At 40.5% G+C, this 21,896-nt stretch overlaps 3 protein-coding genes across 8 annotated transcripts; 1 reads left to right on the top strand and 2 right to left on the bottom strand.

The window, feature by feature from the left end:
* Nucleotides 1–755: 755 nt before the first annotated feature.
* LOC128604734 (E3 ubiquitin-protein ligase UBR2-like) lies at nucleotides 756–11,645 on the bottom strand. 3 transcript variants are annotated; one of them, XM_053619854.1, is made up of 3 exons: nucleotides 10,352–11,645; nucleotides 10,045–10,172; nucleotides 756–864 (listed from the first exon to the last, which is right to left on the bottom strand). In XM_053619854.1, the coding sequence occupies exons 1-3, from the start codon at nucleotides 10,435–10,437 to the stop codon at nucleotides 779–781; spliced, it is 300 nt and encodes a 99-aa protein (XP_053475829.1). In that variant the 5' UTR covers nucleotides 10,438–11,645; the 3' UTR covers nucleotides 756–778. The 3 variants fall into 3 exon arrangements, 2 of the variants coding, with proteins under 2 accessions (XP_053475829.1, XP_053475830.1); XM_053619855.1 differs by lacking the exon at nucleotides 756–864 and adding an exon at nucleotides 3,082–3,213; XR_008385262.1 differs by lacking the exon at nucleotides 756–864 and having other exon boundaries at nucleotides 9,705–10,172; nucleotides 10,352–10,448; nucleotides 10,986–11,645.
* Nucleotides 1,116–20,805, top strand: LOC128604713 (uncharacterized). Of its 4 annotated transcripts, XR_008385261.1 has the most exons (7): nucleotides 1,116–1,484; nucleotides 1,874–1,987; nucleotides 2,128–2,302; nucleotides 2,822–2,931; nucleotides 3,061–3,191; nucleotides 4,151–5,011; nucleotides 8,120–9,325. XR_008385261.1 is itself a non-coding variant. In XM_053619839.1 (3 exons), the coding sequence occupies exon 2, from the start codon at nucleotides 4,174–4,176 to the stop codon at nucleotides 4,969–4,971; it is 798 nt and encodes a 265-aa protein (XP_053475814.1). In that variant the 5' UTR covers nucleotides 3,062–3,191; nucleotides 4,151–4,173; the 3' UTR covers nucleotides 4,972–5,011; nucleotides 20,062–20,805. The 4 variants fall into 4 exon arrangements, 3 of the variants coding, with proteins under 3 accessions (XP_053475814.1, XP_053475812.1, XP_053475813.1); XM_053619839.1 differs by lacking the exons at nucleotides 1,116–1,484; nucleotides 1,874–1,987; nucleotides 2,128–2,302; nucleotides 2,822–2,931; nucleotides 8,120–9,325 and adding an exon at nucleotides 20,062–20,805 and having other exon boundaries at nucleotides 3,062–3,191; XM_053619837.1 differs by lacking the exons at nucleotides 1,116–1,484; nucleotides 1,874–1,987; nucleotides 2,128–2,302; nucleotides 2,822–2,931 and having other exon boundaries at nucleotides 3,062–3,191; nucleotides 8,120–9,316.
* LOC128604722 (E3 ubiquitin-protein ligase UBR2-like) lies at nucleotides 11,664–13,356 on the bottom strand. Its single transcript, XM_053619846.1, has 3 exons — nucleotides 12,905–13,356; nucleotides 12,677–12,825; nucleotides 11,664–12,517 (listed from the first exon to the last, which is right to left on the bottom strand). Exons 1-3 carry the CDS (start codon nucleotides 13,015–13,017, stop codon nucleotides 12,387–12,389), a joined length of 393 nt encoding a protein of 130 aa, XP_053475821.1. The 5' UTR covers nucleotides 13,018–13,356; the 3' UTR covers nucleotides 11,664–12,386.
* Nucleotides 20,806–21,896: the final 1,091 nt, after the last annotated feature.

The raw sequence follows: 21,896 nt of genomic DNA, 5'->3' as shown, positions 1-21,896 counted from the left end.
GAACAGGTATGCATGTAGAGAGCAGCAATGTCTAGCCTTATTTAAACAGCATGTCCTCTCCTAATCGAAGACATTTCACAAAACAGGAAACAGAAGAACATAAGAACGCAGAGCATCTGTTTTGTTTTGTAGTTAGATATTATGCCCTGAACATACATTGCGAATAATTATTACATTTTAATTGTTAAGTACTTATTTAATTCATTAATATCTACATGTTGTTCTGGACAACTATTTGTGATACCTTGTTTGTGAACCCTTGAGTGTTGTTTTACTCAGTCAGTGAAGTGATGGTTGTTTGACCTGACTGTGTGTGTGTGTGTGTGTGTGTGTGTGTGTGTGTGTGTGTGTGTGTGTAGCTGTTATTAGCAGGTGCAGTGCGTATAGCAGTTAATGGTATAGCAGATAAGGTTGAATGTAGTAAGAGCTCGATGGTGGTGCGCTGCAGTGACGGCTGGGACGGTACGGCTCAGCTCACCTCTCTGGCCATGCTGATGCTGGACTCGCACTACTGCACACTCAGGGGCTTCCAGGTACTGATCGAGAAGGAGTGGATCAGCTTTGGACACAAGTTGGCCTCGGTGTGTATGAGCAGTGAGGGCGTGGTTGTGTGTGGGCGTGTGAACGCATGTATATTTAACCCCATCTTTCTCTCTCTGTGTTTCTCAGCGTGTCGGCCTTGGAGATGAGAATCACGCCAACTCGGAACAATCCCCTCTCTTTGTGCAGTTCATCGACTGTGTGTGGCAGATGATGAGACAGGTCAGTTACTGATGCTTTACACCACAACACTGTTGAATTCTCCAATCTGATTGGTCAGAAGGTGTTGGCGACATTTCTGTAACAGCAAGATTCTGATTCCAGCTGCAAGGGAAATTACAGCTTTATAGTGATGTGCTCGTTCTCGTTTCTATAGTAACAGCTCATTGACTGGGTCTAGTATGGCGTACGCAATACATAGTCTAAGCTTAATCGTAAACATATTATAAACATGTTACTTAAAGAAAAAAAACGCCTGATCATTGTGATCTAATTAAGATTTATAAGTTATCTATTTATGCAAGTTTTATGGAAGTAGTCTCCAGTGTCACAGCAGAGAGGACATTGCACTTTCCAGTTTCTCAGTAACATTGCAAGTCTTATTAATTTCAAGAGTTAGGGGGGAAAAAAAGAGAGGTTTGTGAGGGAACTATTGTTTTTATTTTAATGTTATAATGTAAGAGATCATACTGAGAACTAACTCTCTTTTCCAGGACATTCCAAATTGTTCTTTGGCTATGCCCCATGTTTGTGCAATGGCTCAGACAGGTTTTTCCTCTTTTCGCAGCTTCAAAATGGCTTGCTTTTCTCCCATAGACAGCTCTCTGGTCTTCATGTCGGTTTATTCTTTTTAACAACAAATGCTGTCTCCACAGGTGAAACCCAGGGCTCAAACCAAGAGAAGACATTCAGAGCTATTCATTCTTTAAAGTCCATTTAACAAGGTACACCTGGGCAGCAAGAAAAACCCATCAGTCACTCGTTCCAGTATTTTTGAACAGTTAATGAATAGGGTGGCTTCAAAAAAAAAAGCTGCATGTTTTAATCTGTGTAAAACGTCCAGATACTAAATATTAGGAAACGAAAGATGAAATTCTGATCTATCGTCTCATATTCGTCTTTTATCTCAAACCCAAATGTCACTGTATAGCAAAAGCAATAGAATTGGCCTTGATGTTCCAATACTTTTGAAGAGGACTCTAATTGCAAGAAATAAATATAATTTCCGTACTGAACAAAAGACTGATTATCTGTTCAGGCGTTATTGTGCAGATCCACATTTAAGCATCTTACTATACACTGTTAAACCCAGTGTTTGTGTTCTTTCTTTCAGTTTCCTTCTGCTTCTGAGTTCAAAGAGCTTTTTCTCATCCCCATCCTGGATCGCCCCTACAGCTGCCTGTTTGGTACGTTCCTCTACAGCAGTGAGCAGGAGAGAATGGAAAAGGTACGCTCCACATTTCTCCACTAATGGGGGGAGGCTTTCCAGCCTGTTTGATTTTTCTGAATGGAAATGAATTTGTCTAAGTGTATTATGACTTGTCTCTCTGTCTCTGTCTCTCTCTCTCTCTCCTCTTTTGTTTTTAGGAAGTACAGGGTAAAACGGTCACTGTGGTCCTACATTAACAGTCAGCCGGAGGACTTCACTAACCCGTTCTATGTGGACTGTAAAAACCAGGTGCTGTATCCACTGGCCAGTCTCACACATCTGGAGCTCTGGGTGGGTTATTATGTGCGCTGGAACCCACGCATGAGACCACAGGTGCTTATACTGCAAACCACACTATGAAATTATGGGGAAATGCTCAAAAATAGTGCTTTTAATATATACCAAAATACCTAGTTACTTGTATAACTGAACAGTGTCACTTCAAACACATGATGAATGTCACTTTTTATTACTAGATGTTTCTGGGTTTTAACACCAAGTTTGCTTTAAAAAAACTAAACCATTTCTATCAGCACAAAGCTAAAAAAACACAAAAGCTGGAGTAATGGGTCGGTAAGCATAAAAAGTGCCGTACACAGTGGAACTGGACACACGAGGATCTCTGACACTGTTGACTCTTCAGTGGTTCCATTTTCAGTTCTAGTTTGTAGGTACAGGTTTCAGTCTTCAACAACATTGTAGTTTTCTTTTTAAAATGCACTCCTTGGTTGTGCTCACTGCATTACAAACTCAAATCCAACATTGTGAGATTTTTTTATTTTTAAATGTGTTGAAAGGGAGTTTTCTTGTGATTCCTCTATATTCCTGTATATTTCATGATTGGCTGGTTAGAAAACTACATGAACGTACAGGTGTTCCTAATAAAGTGGACGGTGAGTGAACATGACGTGGCTGAAACGATTTCCAAAACACTTCAGGAGCAGCTAGCGATAAAGATTAAGGTTACACCGGCTTGATGATTGATCTTTTAATAATGCTACATAAATAAATAGAAAGCGAATGGAATGATTTAGAAAATCGGTGTCCCAAAACGAAACTGATGTTTGTGTGCTTTGTTGATTCTTATGTAGATGCCGCTCCATCAGAATTTGAGAGAGTTATTGTTTTTGCGTGAAGAACGTGGAGGAGCTCCAGAGAGAGGCCACGTCATCCTGCTCCATCTCCTCGTCCTCAGAGCATACTTCTCCCTCCTCACATAGTGGTACACCACTTCACACTGCCGTCTAAATACACACACACATATACATACATTTAAGAGCACACACTGTCTTTACTCACTGAATACACTCTCAGGCACAAGTAGGGAGTGGATGAGTATGAAGCGGGCACACACACACACACATTCCTGTTTGCAATTTTTTTTTAACTATAGAGAAATTACCTAGTGTCACATTTTATAAATCCTTAATACTTAAAAATGGATCTTGGAATGATAGTCAGCATGTCTGCAGCATGAATTCATAGTATTTACGATCTAGTATTTGACCTGTAAATATGTAAAAAAGAGAAGTATTCATATATTTGTCCTTACACGTCATGTTCATCTTTCCCTGTGGCCTCATTTGCTCCTCTGTGCCAACTCCCTTTCATCTTTTAACATTTCAATACAGTTTTTAGCTACTTGAAGGTTTTTGTTTTTTCCCCCCAAAGTGAATCATCCATCTATTTTTGTATTTTATTAGATACTTTCCATTTTATGTCCGCTCTGTCATCACACTGAAGCGTGATAGTTATGTCCGTATTATTCATTTCTCACAGACCTGCCTTTCACCTTGCTAATATATGGAAGCACTGAATAAACAGTCAATTTGTCATGTTTTTGTATGAAGGTGTTAAAATGTTGAGTTGTACGGCCTTTCCTGAAGCAGGAAGCAGCGCCCTTCGAGCTAACGCTATTACATGAATTTCTTCTAATCTCTATACTTTAAAATTATTTACCTTACGTTATACAAATATAACTGACACTACTTTAGATAAAACAATCGTAACGTTGCGCTGTCGCTAAATTTGATCTGTTTTTACAAATATCCGTGACTAGCTTGTAGCCCATAGCCCGCTAGCATCACCTACCGCTAGCCTTGTTTACGTTCCTTATTTCTCATTTACTGCTGTTTTGTTTAAAAAACAATATGTCTGCTGTCGCTCCGGTTTTGAGTGCAGGTGAGGACTCGCTCGAGCTTCACATGGTGCGGCTGGAACTGGAGGATTTGGAGAAGCAGATCCGCGGCCTACGCGAGAAGCAGGCCCAGCTGCTGGAGCGACAAACTGCGCTGGAAACATCTTGTGCCTCTGCCCACATATCCAAGGTAAGCACACAGCGTGCTATTTCCACTCCCAGGCCCTCTACGCCGTGTGTTTCTCTGTGCAGGGACCGTGCACCTAGGACCTTCCCAGCCGTGGTCTCCGTCACGCCGGCGCCAACACACCTCGGGCCTTGGGTGAACCAGCGGCGGAAGGCGCGGGCTGGACCCCAGGTGAGGAGCTCGCCACCTCCGGTGTTCGAGATTCCGACCAGACCTAACGCTGTGATCGTCGGGGACTCCATTGTGCGGAACGTCCGTGTAGCCTCATCTAAAGGTAAGGTGTGCACACACTGTTTTTCTGGTGCTCGTGTCCTTGATGTCGCTGCGCAGGTATCCGGGATCCTGAAGAAGGACGAGCGCATTGGAGCTGTTGTGCTGCACGCGGGGACGAACGACACCAGGCTGCGGCAGACGGAGGTTCTGAAGAGGCACTTGTCCAGCCTGATCGAGACGGTACGAGGCAGATCACCCGCCGCGAAGATCATCGTCTCTGGACCTCTTCCCACATACAGACGTGGAGCAGAAAAGTTCAGTAGACTTCTAGCTTTAAATGATTGGTTAGTCTCTTGGTGTAATGAGCAGAATCTGGTGTTTGTCAATAACTGGAATCTGTTCTGGGAGCGTCCTAGGTTGTTTCATCCTGATGGCCTGCAGCCTCGGAGCAGAACTGCTGTCTGACAACATCTCCAAGGCGCTACACTCCAAGTGACTGTCTACCGTAAGTACATCTCTGACAATAACGACATTCAGTATAATCAATGTTCAATTAATAATCCGGGCCCGGTAATACATACTATAGAGACTGTGTCTGTTCCCCGAGCTATACAAATATATAGACAATCTCGGAAAGTCTGTCTTCGTAACCTAATTAACCTAAAATTAGATCATACTGAATGCACATCCAGCACCTTTAATCTGAAGCTAGGACTATTAAACATTAGATCTCTTGCGTCTAAGGCTCTTATTGTTAACGACATCATTACTGATCAGGAATGTAATTTAATGTGTTTAACGGAAACTTGGATTAAACCAAACGAGTACATAGCATTAAATGAAGCCAGTCCTCCGGGATACAGTTATGTACATCAGCCTCGTTCAACTGGTAGAGGAGGAGGTGTTGGTCTCATCCATAGAAAAAACCTAAGCATAAATTTAATTCTTCTGAAATTCTTTATACCAGTATAAAGTTATTTTTTGTGGCTACATAAGTAAATTCCTCTCTTATTTACAGGCCCCCAGGGCCATATACTGAATTTCTTAGTGAATCTGCAGACTTTGTCTCAAACCTGGTTGTGGCTGTAGATAAAGCATTAATCGTCGGAGACTTTAATATTCACTTTGATAACCCAGAAGACCCTCTGAGAACAGCGGTTGTGTCCATCTTAGATTCAGTAGAGGTCAATCAGAACGTAATCGGACCTACTCATAATGGTGGTCACACTCTTGACCTCATACTAACATACGGACAATGTATAGGAAATATTGTAACACTTCCACAGTCTGAAGTTGTCTCCGATCATTCTTATGTCGTTCATAATACGTATGGATCATATTTCCACCTCGCCTCGCTACCGCGTAAAACGTACTTTCACATCAGCTACTGCACCGAGCTTCATCAATAACCTCGCAGAAACATCAGTTAGATTTGGATCACCGTCAGATCCGATAGAACTCGATCAGGCAACTGAAAGCTTAGAGTCAACACTCCGCTGCACGCTAGATAGAGTGGCTCCACTCAAAAGAAAAATAATTAGAGAAAAAAACTAGCACCCTGGTATAACGATCAAACGCGAACCTTAAAACAGACAACTCGACAATTAGAACGTAAACGGCGTCAAACCAAACTGGTGATATTTCAAACAGCGTGGAAGGAGAGCCTACTGAAATATAGGAAATCTCTTGGCGATGCTAGAAAAATCTATTTCTCCACCTTAATAGGAGACAACAAAAACAATTCTAGATTCCTTTTCAACACAGTAGCAAAATTAACTAGGAATGAAACCACTACAGAGAGAAACACTCAATCATTACATAGCAGTGAAGATTTCATGAAATTTTTCATTGATAAGGCTGAAAATATTAGACGTGAAATACAGGCCATTAAATTAAAACCGGACAGTACTGTAACAAACCCATTACATGACAATGTAGCAATATCAGATCAATGTTTAGAGTATTTTGCTCCGCTTAGAGAGACCGAACTAGCTACATTAATCTCTTCAGCCAATTCATCAACTTGCATACTAGATCCTGTACCTACATGTTTGTTTAAACAGATTTGTCCAGGAGTAATTGAACCACTTCTAAATATAATCAATTCTTCCCTAAGCACTGGCTATGTACCTAAATCACTTAAATTAGCAGTTATTAAACCTTTGATTAAAAAACCTGACCTTGACCCCTCTCAACTGTCCAGCTATAGACCAATATCAAATCTCCCCTTCATCTCTAAGATTTTAGAAAAGGTTGTACACAGCAGCTCTGCTCGTACTTAGATAGGAATAACATTCATGAAATGTATCAGTCAGGATTTAGACCTCATCATAGCACAGAGACAGCATTAGTTAAAGTAGTAAATGACCTACTACTGACCTCTGATCAGGGTTGTGTCTCACTGCTTGTGTTACTCGACCTTAGTGCAGCTTTTGATACTATAGATCACACTATTCTCCTTGATAGATTAGAAAATGTTGTTGGCATTAAGGGAACAGTCCTCTCCTGGCTCAGGTCTTATCTGACCGATCGTTATCAGTTCGTAGATGTAAATGGTGATTTCTCCGTGCATACTGAGGTTACTTTTGGAGTTCCACAGGGTTCTGTTTTAGGCCCACTGCTCTTTACTTTATATATGCTACCCTTAGGACAAATTATTCATAAACATGGAATTATCTTCCACTGTTATGCTGATGATACACAGTTGTATGTTTCAGCGAAGCCAGAGGACAGACAGAAGCTTAGTAAAGTTGAGGATTGTGTAAAGGACATTAGACATTGGATGTTAAGTAACTTCCTTTTACTTAATTCTGATAAACAGAAATACTTTTATTAGGCCCACGTGTAGCTAGAAGTAATCTTTCTGATCACATGGTTACTCTGGATGGTCTTTCTGTTTCATCATGTGCAGCAGTAAAAGACCTTGGAGTGATTATTGACTCCGGCCTATCATTTGATGCTCATGTAGATAATATTACTAGGATAGTCTTCTTTCATCTCAGAAATATTTCTAAGATAAGAAACATTGTCACTACATGATGCAGAAATACTAGTTGCATGCATTCGTCACCTCTAGATTAGATTACTGTAATGCCTTACTGTCTGGATGTTCCAGTAGGAATATAAATAAGCTCCAGTTAGTCCAGAATGCAGCTGCTAGAGTCCTAACTAGAACTAGAAGATACGACCATATCACACCGATATTATCAGTACTGCATTGGCTCCCAGTAAAATCTTGCATTAACTATAAGATACTTTTATTAACCTATAAAGCACTAAATGGTCTCGCGCCACAATATCTAAGCGACCTTTTGGTTTTCTATGATCCGCCACGCCTACTTGGATCAAAAGATGCAGGCTATTTGACGGTACCTCGAATAGTGAAGGCTACAGCAGGGGGAAGAGCTTTCTCTTATAGAGCCCCACAGTTATGGAACAGTCTTCCTATTAGTGTTCGGGACTCAGACACAGTCTCAGTGTTTAAGTCTAGGCTTAAAACGTATTTGTTTACTCAAGCCTACCCTGACTACCCTGTTCTACTACTTCGCAGTCATAATCTTTTTTCTCCCTCTCTCCTTTCGCCGAACCCCCCACGAATTTATGGAGATACTAGAGATCCGGATCCTTTCTGCCTCTGGATGGAGCTCAAATCTTCTCTAATTCCAGACTGCTGGGACTACGGCTGCTCCTAAGGCCATACAGACTTCATATAAATCCATAATGAAATTTTTCACACTAACTGTTGTTACCCAGATGAGGATGGGTTCCCTTCTGAGTCGGGTTTCTTCCTCTTAAAACATCTTAGGGAGTTTTTCCTTGCCACCGTCGCCACTCAGGGGCTTGCTCAGTTGGGATAAATTCACACCTTTAATATCTGTATACCATGTTGATATTTCTGTAAAACTGCTTTGAGACAATGTCTATTGTAAAAAGCGCTATACAAGTAAAATTGAATTGAAATAAAAAAAGATTGGTCTAGTCACGTATCGTGCTGTAACAGAGATAAGGTAGGATGCAAGCGCAGTGTGAACAGTTTTATTGAGAGACACACAGGCAGGTAAATCCAGAACGTGATCCAAAAACGTAATCCAGTAACATGCAAGGCAGGAATCAAAGTCGTGGTCACGGGATACAGGGTCGATATACCAAACATGAAACAAACAACAGCGAGGGACTGGTAGCGGAGAAACCAGCGTGAACTTAACAAACGAACCTAAACATGAAACTATGGACCGACTGTGGGTATCTATTGTAAGGACTCTAAACTAATCTACTATAACTCATTCAATATTCCGCGCCGTGTGCTGGGAGGCACGCAGTATATATGCGGAGATAATCAGCATTGTAATGGCTGACGGCTGAGGGCAATTCAGACACACGTGAAACTACAGCCAACGACAGAACAGGGAGGAGACATGACAGAAACATAAACAAATGCATGTGTCGAAATGTCACGATTGTCCACAAGGGAAAAGCAGGTGCTCGCACGCTCACATGCTCCACAGCACGCTGCTTAAAGGGGAACTCGTGACAGGTATCTGGATCGTATCATCAGTAAAAATCCTGATCGGAGCGTCAGTAATGAACACCATTAAACTAAAGCGCTGTGCATCCGACGGGTAAATGAACTCACCCAATCACATCCTATATGAGATTATTCAGATATCTACACAATACACACAGAGCGGTTCGAGAACTGACTCCAGCCCAGAACCATGACAGTGGAAATGTCTAATAGTGCAGCTTTAAATATATTTAAGAGGAGCAGACTTCAAACACTGAACATTGAGGTTTATTGTATTTGTTTACGAGGTAAACAGGCTCACGGTTGTTTTGTGCATACAGTCTGTAAAATGAACTGAAAATATTACATTTAGTTTATCAGAAGGTAAATTAATGTGTCATGGCTCACACGATGTTCCTAAATTCTGTCATAATTGACCAGCTCAAGTTCTCATGCCTACTTGTGTTATATTGTGGCATGAGAAAACTTAAATGTGAAAGTGCAATAAAAAATATGCTGTCACTAAAATCAATTAATAATTGTGGTAAATAATCGAGATCTCAATATCGATCAAAATAATCGGGATTATCATTTTGGCCATAATGGTGCAGCCCTAATTTCAAACAAACTTTTCACGTTGTGTTTATGGGGTATTGTATAGAATTTTGAGGAAAATAATGAATTTAATCCATTTTGGAATAAGGCTGTAACAAAATGTGGAAAAAGTGAAGCGCTGTCACTACTTTCCGGATGCACTGTACATGTGAAGTTCAAGTGATCAAGGTTTCCATGTTTTGGCAGAACTGTGTTTCAATCATTTAACAGGTTAGATGAGACAACCCAGCTTTGTGGCCAATCTGATAAATCACCTCACAAATTAAATGGTAAATCTCTTCATTTAAATTAACGTCAGTTGTAGAGGTGTACGGTCAGGTCAACTTTCAATCAGATAACATGTGGTGGAACCCATGGGTCAAATGTAGCTAAGTGAGTTTGTGATGGGGAGGGAAGGGTGGGGAAAATGAAGCACTTACCGTTGAGCTCAGGCGGAATGGGAACTCCATTGAGATGGCGGAAGAACAGTGCGGCTCCTCTGAGGAAGGGCAGGATGCCTGCCTTTACACAACGCCAGAGATGCCAACCCGAGCTAGTCTCACGCAGGCTATTAACACACATGCACGTGTTAAGATCATTTCTACAGCACTGTAAATGAAAGCTCTGTGACTGAAGTCAAAACAATAAGTTTCCCAGGCTCACAAAGGAGTTTTTGATGAATGGGTGTGAAAGAGCTCATGGGATTGATTACTACTATTATGAATAATAATAATTTTGCTGTCTCACCAGCCTACATGAGTCCTCAATGTGTTATAGAGAAGACAGACACTCTCTTCCTGCTCCCACTCCTCTCCTTCACGCTCCTGCTCCATGGTCAGCTCCTCTGTGGACACACCACCAATGTTAACGAGGGCTGTCCAATTAATGTGTTAATAAATAATAATAATAATAATAATGATCTACAGGTTTGGGGCAACTTTTTGGACACCATTAATGAATATTTCTGAACCAAAATCATGTTCCTGGTTGGATGCTCGGCATCTCTAATAAGCAGCAAGTTTTGGCAAAACTCAAAACAAAATTAACAACTCAGACGCAAAACCATTGCTGTTCACAGAACAGTCTACTAAATACTGAAACAGTATAAAAAAAACAAATAGTAAATAAACACGTGTACTGCAGCATGTATAGAAACATTTCTTTAGGATTAAATTTAAACACTTTAAAAATTGTGTTCACCCTCCCCAAAAATAAAACCCTACACAAATCTAACGCTGTTGGCTGCAGTGAATTACTTTGACAGCAAACACGTTATTACTCATTTGTAAGAACGAGGGTTAATAAACACACAAATGACAGCATAACACAGATCACCATCTATTGTTAAGTTGTACGTGCTCCAAGTAGAATATGCTCTAACCTGGCACAGAGGTGAGGGGGATCTGGACCAGGTGAGCCACAATGACCAAGTGGAAGAGATGCAGGTGTGCAGTATCCGCACTAAGCCCTGAAGGGTCTAAGCAGTGCAATGCTGAATATTACAGCACCAGACTCCCCTGACATACAAACACAAAACATGATGCAGAGACTACAGCCAAAGAAACCACAGACAATTACCTGTTAGATAGACAGGTTTAGATTCTGGACGACAATGTTACTCTAATCTGATGCTAATATACACTTAATAGTGCCTAAAGTATCATTTAACAAGCTTTTCAGCTCACCACTAAGTGGAACATGTCCACATCCAGAATGCAGGGGGAACTTTCCACCTGGGGAGCAAGAACAAGTGCTGCATGAGCACAGTTAAAGAACTAAAAAACTACAAGTGAGAGAAAAATAAATAATGAAATAAATATACCTGCCAACAGTCGTATGAAGTGATTTTGCACAGAGGAGTGAGAGGAGACTCAGCATGCAGAGCCAAACTGAGCCAGGGAACTCAAATAGTCTCCTAAACAAGGGCACGTTTCATGACACTTCTATTTTTTATTATTTAGGATACAAAATATGGATAAATATCACAGGATATAGAAGGAATTAGAACTGAGGGAGGAGAGCATAATACCTGCAGATATTTGTGATTCAGAATATTTAGTAATGCTACCAAAATGAACCCCGAACACATAATTGAGCAATCTTCTAGATATCTTTAGAGTGCGAATGATGCTCAGAAGCTTGAGTAATGATTTGACAGATGCAGTCTATTTTCATTTATATATACACAGTTATATATATGCTTTTATATTTAGAATTACAAGTGAAAAGCAAATCAAATCATCAGAAGAATTTATTCTAGTGTACAATTAACTACTACATCCTGCAAGCAAACAGTGCTTCGTCGAGTATTTTAACAGCACTAACAATACCTCTGATACAGAATTTATTACATCATCACACATCCCTCGAAAGAAGAATTCATTCTGGCTTGATAAGTGTCACGTACCGTGGGGAATACAGAAGCAGAAGCGGGCAGCAGGTTCAGGCAGAATAATCCAGAGGGGTGAACACAGTCCGTAGTCAAGAAGCAAGCGAGGGTCAGGCGATCATGCAAACAAAACAAACGGGGCAAGACAGAAATCGTGGTCGGGGACGTAAGCAAAGGTCAAAGTCACTTATGGAATAAACACAGCAGGTAACGCTTGGAGAACGACAGAGAAACTAGTCTGCTGAACGTTTACTTCACAAAGTGTCTCTGTATCCAAAGTCTCTTAATAAGCCGTGGTGAGTGGACAAGGTGATTGGCTGCAGGTGTGTGTGATCAGAACTCCGGGGAGGTGAGCGCATGCGTGTGTGGGAAGTGTAGTCCTCAGCGGCCATGTTAGAAGTGGGTGTTGCTTCTCGGGAAACCGAGTCCTGGCTGGGCTGAGATATGACAATAAGTTGGGTTGTCATACCTGTCTACAGGGTAAACTTCCAAACAAGGCTTCTCCTCATCTACCAATAATCTCTCTGTACAAAATACAAGCACAGAAAAACAACAAATGCATATCATAAAGTTCTTTACCAAAAAGAACAACATTTTTACTAACTACCCCTTAACACAGGTCAGTGAATACTGTAAATCTTATACATGAATTCTTAGTCTGTAAGAAATGGGTGCAGACTGACCTATAGACTGGGTGGTGTAAGAACAGCTGCCCCAGCACATGATAGGCACACGGGGGTCCTGCTCATTAGGGTGCACCTTAAGCCCAACTTTATAAGTTGCGGTCCCAAATGTCATCAGCATCTCCCTTATGGAGCTTGAATAAGGGGTGCTATCAAAACACATCACAGATCAGTGTTAAAGACACGCTCAGATACGCAGTTGTGAAAGGAAACCGTGGGTATGCTTACACTAGTGTGTGGTCCAGCCTGAAACTCTCAGGAGGAGGAGAGTCCTCCACAGTCTCTGTCTCACCAGCATCTAAAAGACAAACACCACAATATGACTGTGATATCATCCGCATATGCAGATAATTTGGTGGGTTGTTGACCGTTTAGAGTGTCGATTTGTAGACCCGTCAATTCTTTCCTAAGCTTATATAGCAGGGGTTAAATAATTATGCTGTAAAGTCGGCCCGACAGGGGGCAGCCCTGCCTGATACCCCTCTGAGCCTTCACAGCAGCACTTAAGCTACCGGCCACTTTTATCATAAATGTAGCTTCAGAGTATAATAGCCTCATCATTGAGATAAAATTTTCACCAAAACCAAAAGCCTTTAGGATGTTAAAAAGAAAAACATGTTCGACCCGGTCAAAAGCTTTCTCCTGATCTAATGGTAAAAACCCCATTTCAATCTTGTTGTCATACGCATGGTCATACAAGTCCCTTACTAGATGCAGATTCTCCGTAATAGATCTGTCTTATACAGTATGATTGATCTTTGTGTATGATTGTGTGCAGTACATCATTTGCTCTGTTTACCAAACATTTTGAAAAGATTTTGTCTCAGAACCGCACTCTGTCCTCCCCACGCACGCACTCCCAGAGAGAGAGAGAGAGAGAGAGAGAGAGAGATCAATAGAGACAGAAAGGCAGTCAGACAGAAAGAAAGTGAGAGAGAATGACAAAGTGAGAGACCGAGATAGAGACAACAGTGAGACACACATACACAGAGTGTGAGACAGAGACCGATCAAGAGAGAGATGGAAAGACAATCAGTCAGACAGAAAGAGATAAAGAAATGGAGAGAGAGACTTGTTTCTCTCGGCCTCTCATAGTGACTCAGGCCTCAGCTGGTGCTGTCCTTGGTGCTGAAATCAGTCACCAGCCTGCAGTTCACTGAATCTTCATTACAGCATAAACATGATATACCATGTAACCAAAAGTATATGGACGCCTGACCATAACACCCACATGTGCTTCTTCCCTGAACTGTTGCCACACAGCTGTATAGAACGTCTCTGTACGCTGTAGCGTTACAATTTCCCTTCACTGGAACTAATAGACCCAAACCGGTTCCAGCATCACAACGCCCCTGTACACAAACCCAGCTCCATGAAGACACAGTGTGTTAAGGTTGATGCAGAAGAACTTTACTGGCCAGAAGAGTGGACTCTATTGTAACAGCAAAGGGGAAATACATCTGGAAGGGGATGTTCAACAAGAGTATACTGTACGGGTGTGACGGTCAGGTGTCCACAAACTTTTGGCCATATAGTGTGTTCTTGAAAAAAAAGGAAGCTGGGTTCTAATGTTCAGACTTGATGACAATTTTAATAGAGCTGTGATGGTTCAGCCCGAGACGGGACTGAGAACACTCACTCCACCCTCGCACAGAAAGTGATAGGGGGCAAAAAAAAAATTTTTTCTTAATAAAAATAAAATAAATAAAAAAACACTTCCAGCAGGGTTTACTGACTGTTTGGTAAACAGCTCCCCAGTGCAATACGTTATAATAATGCAGATACAATGAGGGCCTCAGAAATCATAAACTATTATGGGAATGGTCACTTAAAGCGTTCCCGTATTATGTACACACGCATAACAATAGCAGGTGGTCATGGTAACGCATCACACAACCCCATCCTTGATTATCAGCTACTATAGGAACGATAACATGTAAGAACAAGTGCATTAATATACGAGGGTGAATCAAAGAAATGAAAACCTTATAAAAACACATTTGTTTTTTCTTTACAAACTTTTCTCAGCACTATAACTCTATAACTCTGACTTTCCACCAGATCTCTCAGAGTGAGATCTGGTGACTCAGAGAGAGCCTCATCGATCCACTGATCACGTCATACCACTTATTATTATTATTACTGATGTGCCGAAGCTCGGTTTCCATTTTTAATCACTTATAAGATTAGAGGAATAATCTGCTTATAATCACGTATACGATCTGATCATAATATACATCATGCATGTTATTGTTTTACACACACACACCCCTTCGTTGCCAGAGATCTAATTAAAGACTGAGATTGAACGTGTCCCTCCTTCTGATAGCGTAAAATTACACGTTACAGATTTGGAATTGCATTCTCGATGTGATGTCTCACACTCTTTACTCGGGGAAGTGAGAGAGAGAGAGAGAGAGAGAGAGTGAGTGTGTCCGAGAGAGCGAGCGGGAGTGTGTCAGAGAGAGAGATTTTATATATATATATATATATATATATACCTCAAAGTGATTTGTAACACACACAGTGGAAATGGTGTAGCAAAAGTCATGCAACCATTGTGGGGGGGGAGGAGTGTGTGGTGGGGGGGACCTCTGATACTTTGTACCTGATGCATCATCTTTTATAATTGTGATTAATGGTCCATTAGAGAAGAAAAAAAAATCCATTCCATTCTTTGATTACTTATTTGGCATACAGTGAATATTCACACTTTAAGGCCATGTGGAACAATTTCCAAAATGCATTTAAATGGGGTAAATTGTGTACATTGAACCGAGAGTACTAGACATGTTTGCTAAAAGCAACACAAAGGCTTTATTCACACTGCAGGAATTTTATATTGTGTGTTTAGATTTTTTCTTTTAGACAGACTGATCAACTGCAGATTTGTTCTGGTGAATGACAGGCATTCAAAATCTTTCTGCAGAACTCTGTTGAAGATTCTGTACATCAGAGATTCATCTGAACTTCAACAAAACATTTCACATGTATAGAGTTTTGTCTACGGTCATCAAGTAATCACATTTATAAGTGTATTTATTACCTCTCCCCTCCCTGATGGATATTTACACCTCCCGTTGCCTCAGCAGAGGAAAAACCATCATTAAGGACAGCTCTCACCCTGGCTCTGATCTGTTTAATCTGCTGCCCTCAGGGAGACGTTACAGGTGCATCAGAACAAGGACTAATAGATTCAAGAATAGTTTTTTTTTCCAAAAGCTATAACCATTCTAAACACACACATGTACTGATTTCACAGTATAGGTATATAGTGTCTCAGAACTGTGCATTTTATAGTACCCCCCACCTCCCATAGTTAAGAGACAAATCTCCACCATTCTGAAGGCATAAAGTACGTATTCATGTGTAAGCAAACATTTGTTTTATCTATGGAAAATAAATGAAGATTAGAACAGTTTTACTTGTCTCTGACTGAACAAAGCAGGCCATATTAAACTGGGTTAAATATACAAATCCACACAGTTCACCAGTCCAATAGAATCTGTACAACACATTAGCAATACTTCTGCTCTGTTTAGACCCAGAAAATATAAAATACTTACTTTAGTATGAAATTTCTGTCGAGTGTCTACCATGGGGTCGGGATTTACGGTCTGTGAACACGTGCTGATTACACGTGCAGGAAAAGCAACCAACACGTGCAACACTGGCCGAGTGAGAACGACTCAAACGATTCAAGAAGAGGATTCTGAATCGGTTCATTTAAAGAATCATTACCAAAGCTGCTTATCCGATTTCGATGGTTTGATAACAACAGCCCGTCTTATAGAGTGCTGCAGGAATGAGTCGTGAAACCCAGAAACGAGTCAGCGTATTAGCACTTCCGTCAATGGGGTTTTGGGTTAAATGCCGAAAAATAAGGTCTGTGGTGAACACAAGCTCAAGATGTTTTTACGTTTATCTTGACACACGGCCTAGTGACAGACTTTTTATTATTTTAAGGGACATTTCCTGAAGAAAATGTGAGTGGTGCTTGCTGTGGCAAAATTCGGATCGGGCGCCGATAGATTTGAGAGCCGGACGCGTAGGGCGCCGATAGACTTGAGAGCCGGACGCGTAGGGCGCCAATAGATTTGAGAGCCGGACGCGTAGGGCGCCAATACTTTTGAGAGACGGAGATCTAAAAATAGTAGTGATACACAAGCTTGGTCGCAGTCGTGTTTATTAAGGAAAGCTACAAGGTTACAGATGTGAGGTTCTGACCTTTACGGTACAGTGAGGATGAGCAGAACATCTATACAGCATGGAACTGTGAATAGACTCAGTGTCTGTGGACTCATGTACAGTGAGGGAAAAAAGTATTTGATCCCCTGCTGATTTTGTATGTTTACCCACTGACAAAGAAATGATCAGTCTATAACTTTAATGGTAGATTTATTTGAACAGTAAGAGACAGAATAACAACAAAAAAATCCAGAAAAACGCACATCAAAAATGTTATAAATTGATTTGCATTTTAATGAGGGAAATAAGTATTTGACCCCTCTGCAAAACATGACTTAGTACTTGGTTTAAAAACCCTTGTTGGCAATCACAGAGGTCAGACGTTTCTTGTAGTTGGCCACCAGGTTTGCACACATCTCAGGAGGGATTTTGTCCCACTCCTCTTTGCAGATCTTCTCCAAATCATTAAGGTTTCGAGGCTGACGTTTGGCAACTCGAACCTTCTGCTCTCTCCACAGATTTTCTATGGGATTAAGGTCTGGAGACTGCCTAGGTCACTCCAGGACCTTAATGTGCTTCTTCTTGAGCCACTCCTTTGTTGCCTTGGCCGTGTGTTTTGGGTCATTGTCATGCTGGAATATCCATCCACGACCCATTTTCAATGCCCTGTCTGAGGGAAGGAGGTTTTCACCCAAGATTTGACAGTACATGGCCCCGTCCATCGTCCCTTTGATGCGGTGAAGTTGTCCTGTCCCCTTAGCAGAAAAAAAAACCCAAAGCATAATGTTTCCACCTCCATGTTTGACGGTGGGGATGGTGTTCCAGGGGTCATAGGCAGCATTCCTCCTCCTCCAAACACGGCGAGTTGAGTTGATGCCAAAGAGCTCCATTTTGTTCTCATCTGACCTCAACGCTTTCACCCAGTTGTCCTCAGAATCATTCAGATGTTCATTGGCAAACTTCAGACGGGCATGTATATGTGTTTTCTTGAGCAGCGGACCTTGCGCGCGCTGCAGGATTTCAGTCCTTCACGGCGTAGTGTGTTACCAATTGTTTTCTTGGTGACTATGGTCCCAGCTGCCTTGAGATCATTGACAAGATCCTCCCGTGTAGTTCTGGGCTGATTCCTCACTGTTCTCATGATCAATGCAACTCCACGAGGTGAGATCTTGCATGGAGCCCCAGGCCGAGGGAGATTGACAGTTCTTTTGTGCTTCTTCCATTTGCGAATAATCGCACCAACTGTTGTCCCCTTCTCACCAAGCTGCTTGGCAATGGTCTTGTAGCCCATTCCAGACTTGTGTAGGTCTACAGTCTTGTCCCTGACATCCTTGGAGAGCTCTTTGGTCTTGGCCATGGTGGAGAGTTTGGAATATGACTGATTGATTGCTTCTGTGGACAGGTATCTTTTATACAGGTAACAAACTGATATTAGGAGCACTCCCAATGTGTGTGTGCTCCTAATCTCAGCTCGTTACCTGTATAAAAGACACCTGGGAGCCAGAAATCTTTCTGATTGAGAGGGGGTCAAATACTTTTTTCCCTCATTAAAATGCAAATTAATTTATAAAATTTTTGACATGCGTTTTTCTGGATTTTTTTGTTGTTATTCTGTCTCTCACTGTTCAAATACAACTACCATTAAAATTATAGACTGATCATTTCTTTGTCAGTGGGCAAACGTACAAAATCAGCAGGGGATCAAATACTTTTTTCCCTCACTGTACACACAGTTTGGTGAGATTATGCTACAGGAACAGTCAAAATACACCATGGCCTTGAATGTTTTGGCCCTGTCGTAAACACTAAACAATCACAACTACTCTGTTGAGAGCGAGAAATGACCTCACAGAGTGGTGTGTGTTGACGTCCATTTTATATAGTTACTGTTTCTGATAGAAAATCGATCTCCCTCGCGCTCTCTCAATACTGCATTGTAACAGTGTGGGACAGAGACCCAAACAGCAAGGTGAAAATGATCTCTCTGCAAAACATGCGTAAAAGTCGTTTAAACAGATTACACAGGGTCTCTTTTTCCTGCAAGGGGTATGTCAACATCCGACCACAACTATATACCCACCCAGCTACCAACGCACACACACACACACACACACACGCGCGCACACACACACACACGTGCGCACACACACTAATTCAGCCACTTAAAAACAGCAAGGACTTTTATAAACAATTAAAAATAGACTATAATATGAACATTTTAACAAATTAATAATAGCGCAAAAAACACACCAGTTAAAACACTGTAAATACCCTCCTTTATCAAAAGTCTGCTCTTGTGCCCACACTCTCGATCTGATGCCAGCTGGAGCCACCTCTTCATGGTCCCCTCGACCTCCATCTCTGGCATCTACAAACCCCCTGTCTCTGAAGTTTTATTTTAACTTAGGCTGGAAAGATTGTTTCCATGACATTTTGAGGGCTGAAAAGTGCTTCTTCTAGCCAGAGACCCCTGTAATTGTAAGGATATATTCCACAACCCCCCTACGGGCCATGAGACAATAGTCATTCTAGTTAAAGGATATGAAACAGACCAGCCTTATAGCATACACACATCACCTATTGATAATGTGAAAAGATCTCGGGAGAGGTTTCAGACAGCACTAGACTGCTCAGTGAGGCGATATAACAGCTGCACTGCTGCCACCTAGTGGATACTAATGTCCACCAACTCATTTAAAATGTCAATAAACTATCATTTGTACGTTTATAATTACATAAACTGTTCACATACCACTGAACATAAGTATTAGTACTTAGTGTGTATGTAGTCTACTATAACTGTACCATACATTTCTGTCCCAAAAAAACATTCAGAGGACACTCCACTTTGCCCACTTTTTAGTGGATTTTAGGATTATGTTCTTAAAACAGCTTTGCCTTTCATTAATAATAATAATAATAATAAATAAATAAATAAATAAATAAAAAAGCTTGTTTTTAAGCATGACACTTCCAAATTCACTCTGTTTAAATAATTACTTTAAATAGAAAACGTATTTTCCCTGTACTTTAGAGACATTGTACTGTTCGTGAAGAACAAACACGATCTCATGACGGAAATCATCAACTTTTGCGTTGAGATTATACTGCGGGAAAATCCTATATAAGGATTTTTTTTAAATCGCATGTATTTTATAAAAAAAATTACGTTGTGTGTGTAATTTAATTATTTACAGCCAAAGCCTCCAAGAAAATACATCCTAAAGAGGTGTGTGTTGCCAACAGAGAAGAAGCGCTACGATCGTCCAAACAAAAGTGAACTGAAAAAAACAGATCGTGTTGGAAGGTAAGCTTTTTGGACAAACGCCACCAATATGCTCATGTCTGTAAGTGTTTTGACCATATATTGGTCATATCTTTAAAAAGTCCTTTTCCTCTCACTCAGGTATTTCTTCTACCAGAAGGAGTGGGGGAGGTTTCATTTCCCTGGAGAGAAACGTAAAAAGCTACACTCGTCCACCCAGGTACCGTTACTCTTTTTGTTTCTTAGAGTGTCATGTGACTAATACACTTGTTTTATCAATCTTCACGAAAAATTTGCATACTAGCCTCCGCCTGTAAGTTACATCCAGATGATTCATATTTGTATGAAGGACTTTTTTGTTTTTTTTTAATCGCATGCATTTTTATAAAAATGACGTTTTGTGTGTGTAATTTAATTATTTACAGCCAAAGCCTCTGAGAAAATACGTCCCAAACACGTATGTGGTGCCGACAGAGAAGAAGTGCTATGATTTAACATGGGAAATCCGACATGACTTGACAAACGGCATCATTCCTGCAAAAATAACCTACATGAAACATGACATAAGCAAATGACTTTAACGTCCATGTCACATGAACTTTTAAGATTTTTATCTAATAATGCAGGTAGGCTGCACGATTATGGCCAAAATGATAATCACGATTATTTTGATCAATACTGAGATCTCGATTATTGATCTCGATTATTCATTGATTTTAGGGACAACATATTTTTATTGCACTTTCACATTTAAATAAACAGACCGCTGCTTTCACCTCCATGTTGTGCTACATTCCTGATCATTTACAAATCTTTAACAGTGTTTACAGGAGGAGAGACGCAAGACAATTTCTTTTAGGAGCACTTGTGCTCCTAATTACAAAAATTTAGGAGCACAGTTGAAGTTTAGGGTTTTTTTCTTTTTAAAAAATTTTTTCTTTTCTTTTTTTTATTTTAGAGATGGTAACATTAATGTGCCACAATATAAGTAAATATAAGTAGGCATGAGAAAACTTGAGCTGGTCAATTATGACAGAATTTAGGAACATAGTGTGAGCCATGACACATTAATTTACCTTCTGATAAACTAAATCTAATATTTTCAGTTCATTTTACAGACTGTATGCACAAAACAACCGTTAACCTGTTTACCTTGTAAACAAATACAATACACCTCAATGTTCAGTGTTTGAAGTCTGCTCCTCTTAAATATATTTAAAGCTACACTATTAGACATTTCCACTGTCATGGTTCTGGGCTGGAGTCAGTTCTCGAACCGCTCTGTGTGTATTGTGTAGATATCTGAATAATCTCATATAGGATGTGATTGGGTGAGTTCATTTACCCGTCAGATGCAAAGCGCTTTAGTTTAATGGTGTTCATTACTGATGCGCCGATCAAGATTTTTACAGATGATACTGATCCAGATACCAATCTTTTCTTGTTTAAGCTTTAAATCAGGAGGTCATAAACAGTTAAATGTTATCTCTCTGCTCATGGTCACTGTTAACTGAATTAAAATAATAGCAATGAGAAATACTGTTGGTTAATTGATAAATAAACAGCATAAAATATTTATTTTTAAATATCTTAAACAATAAGGAGTCCTAATTAAAAGTAGACTAACACAAACATGATCATATTAGGAAAAAGGCTAATAGCTTTCTAAGGAAATAGCGAACCAAGATTAATGTCAAACAGGATAGCTCAACACACACACACTTTTATTTCACATTATTTAAAAGGAATTTAAGTGTTATTTACCAT

Source organism: Ictalurus furcatus, unplaced genomic scaffold, assembly GCF_023375685.1.
Source record: "Ictalurus furcatus strain D&B unplaced genomic scaffold, Billie_1.0 scf2, whole genome shotgun sequence".
In the NCBI taxonomy this organism is placed as follows: Eukaryota; Metazoa; Chordata; class Actinopteri; order Siluriformes; family Ictaluridae; genus Ictalurus; species Ictalurus furcatus.
The sequence above is the reverse complement of the archived record's forward strand: the minus strand, read 5'-3'. Positions and strand labels throughout refer to the sequence as shown.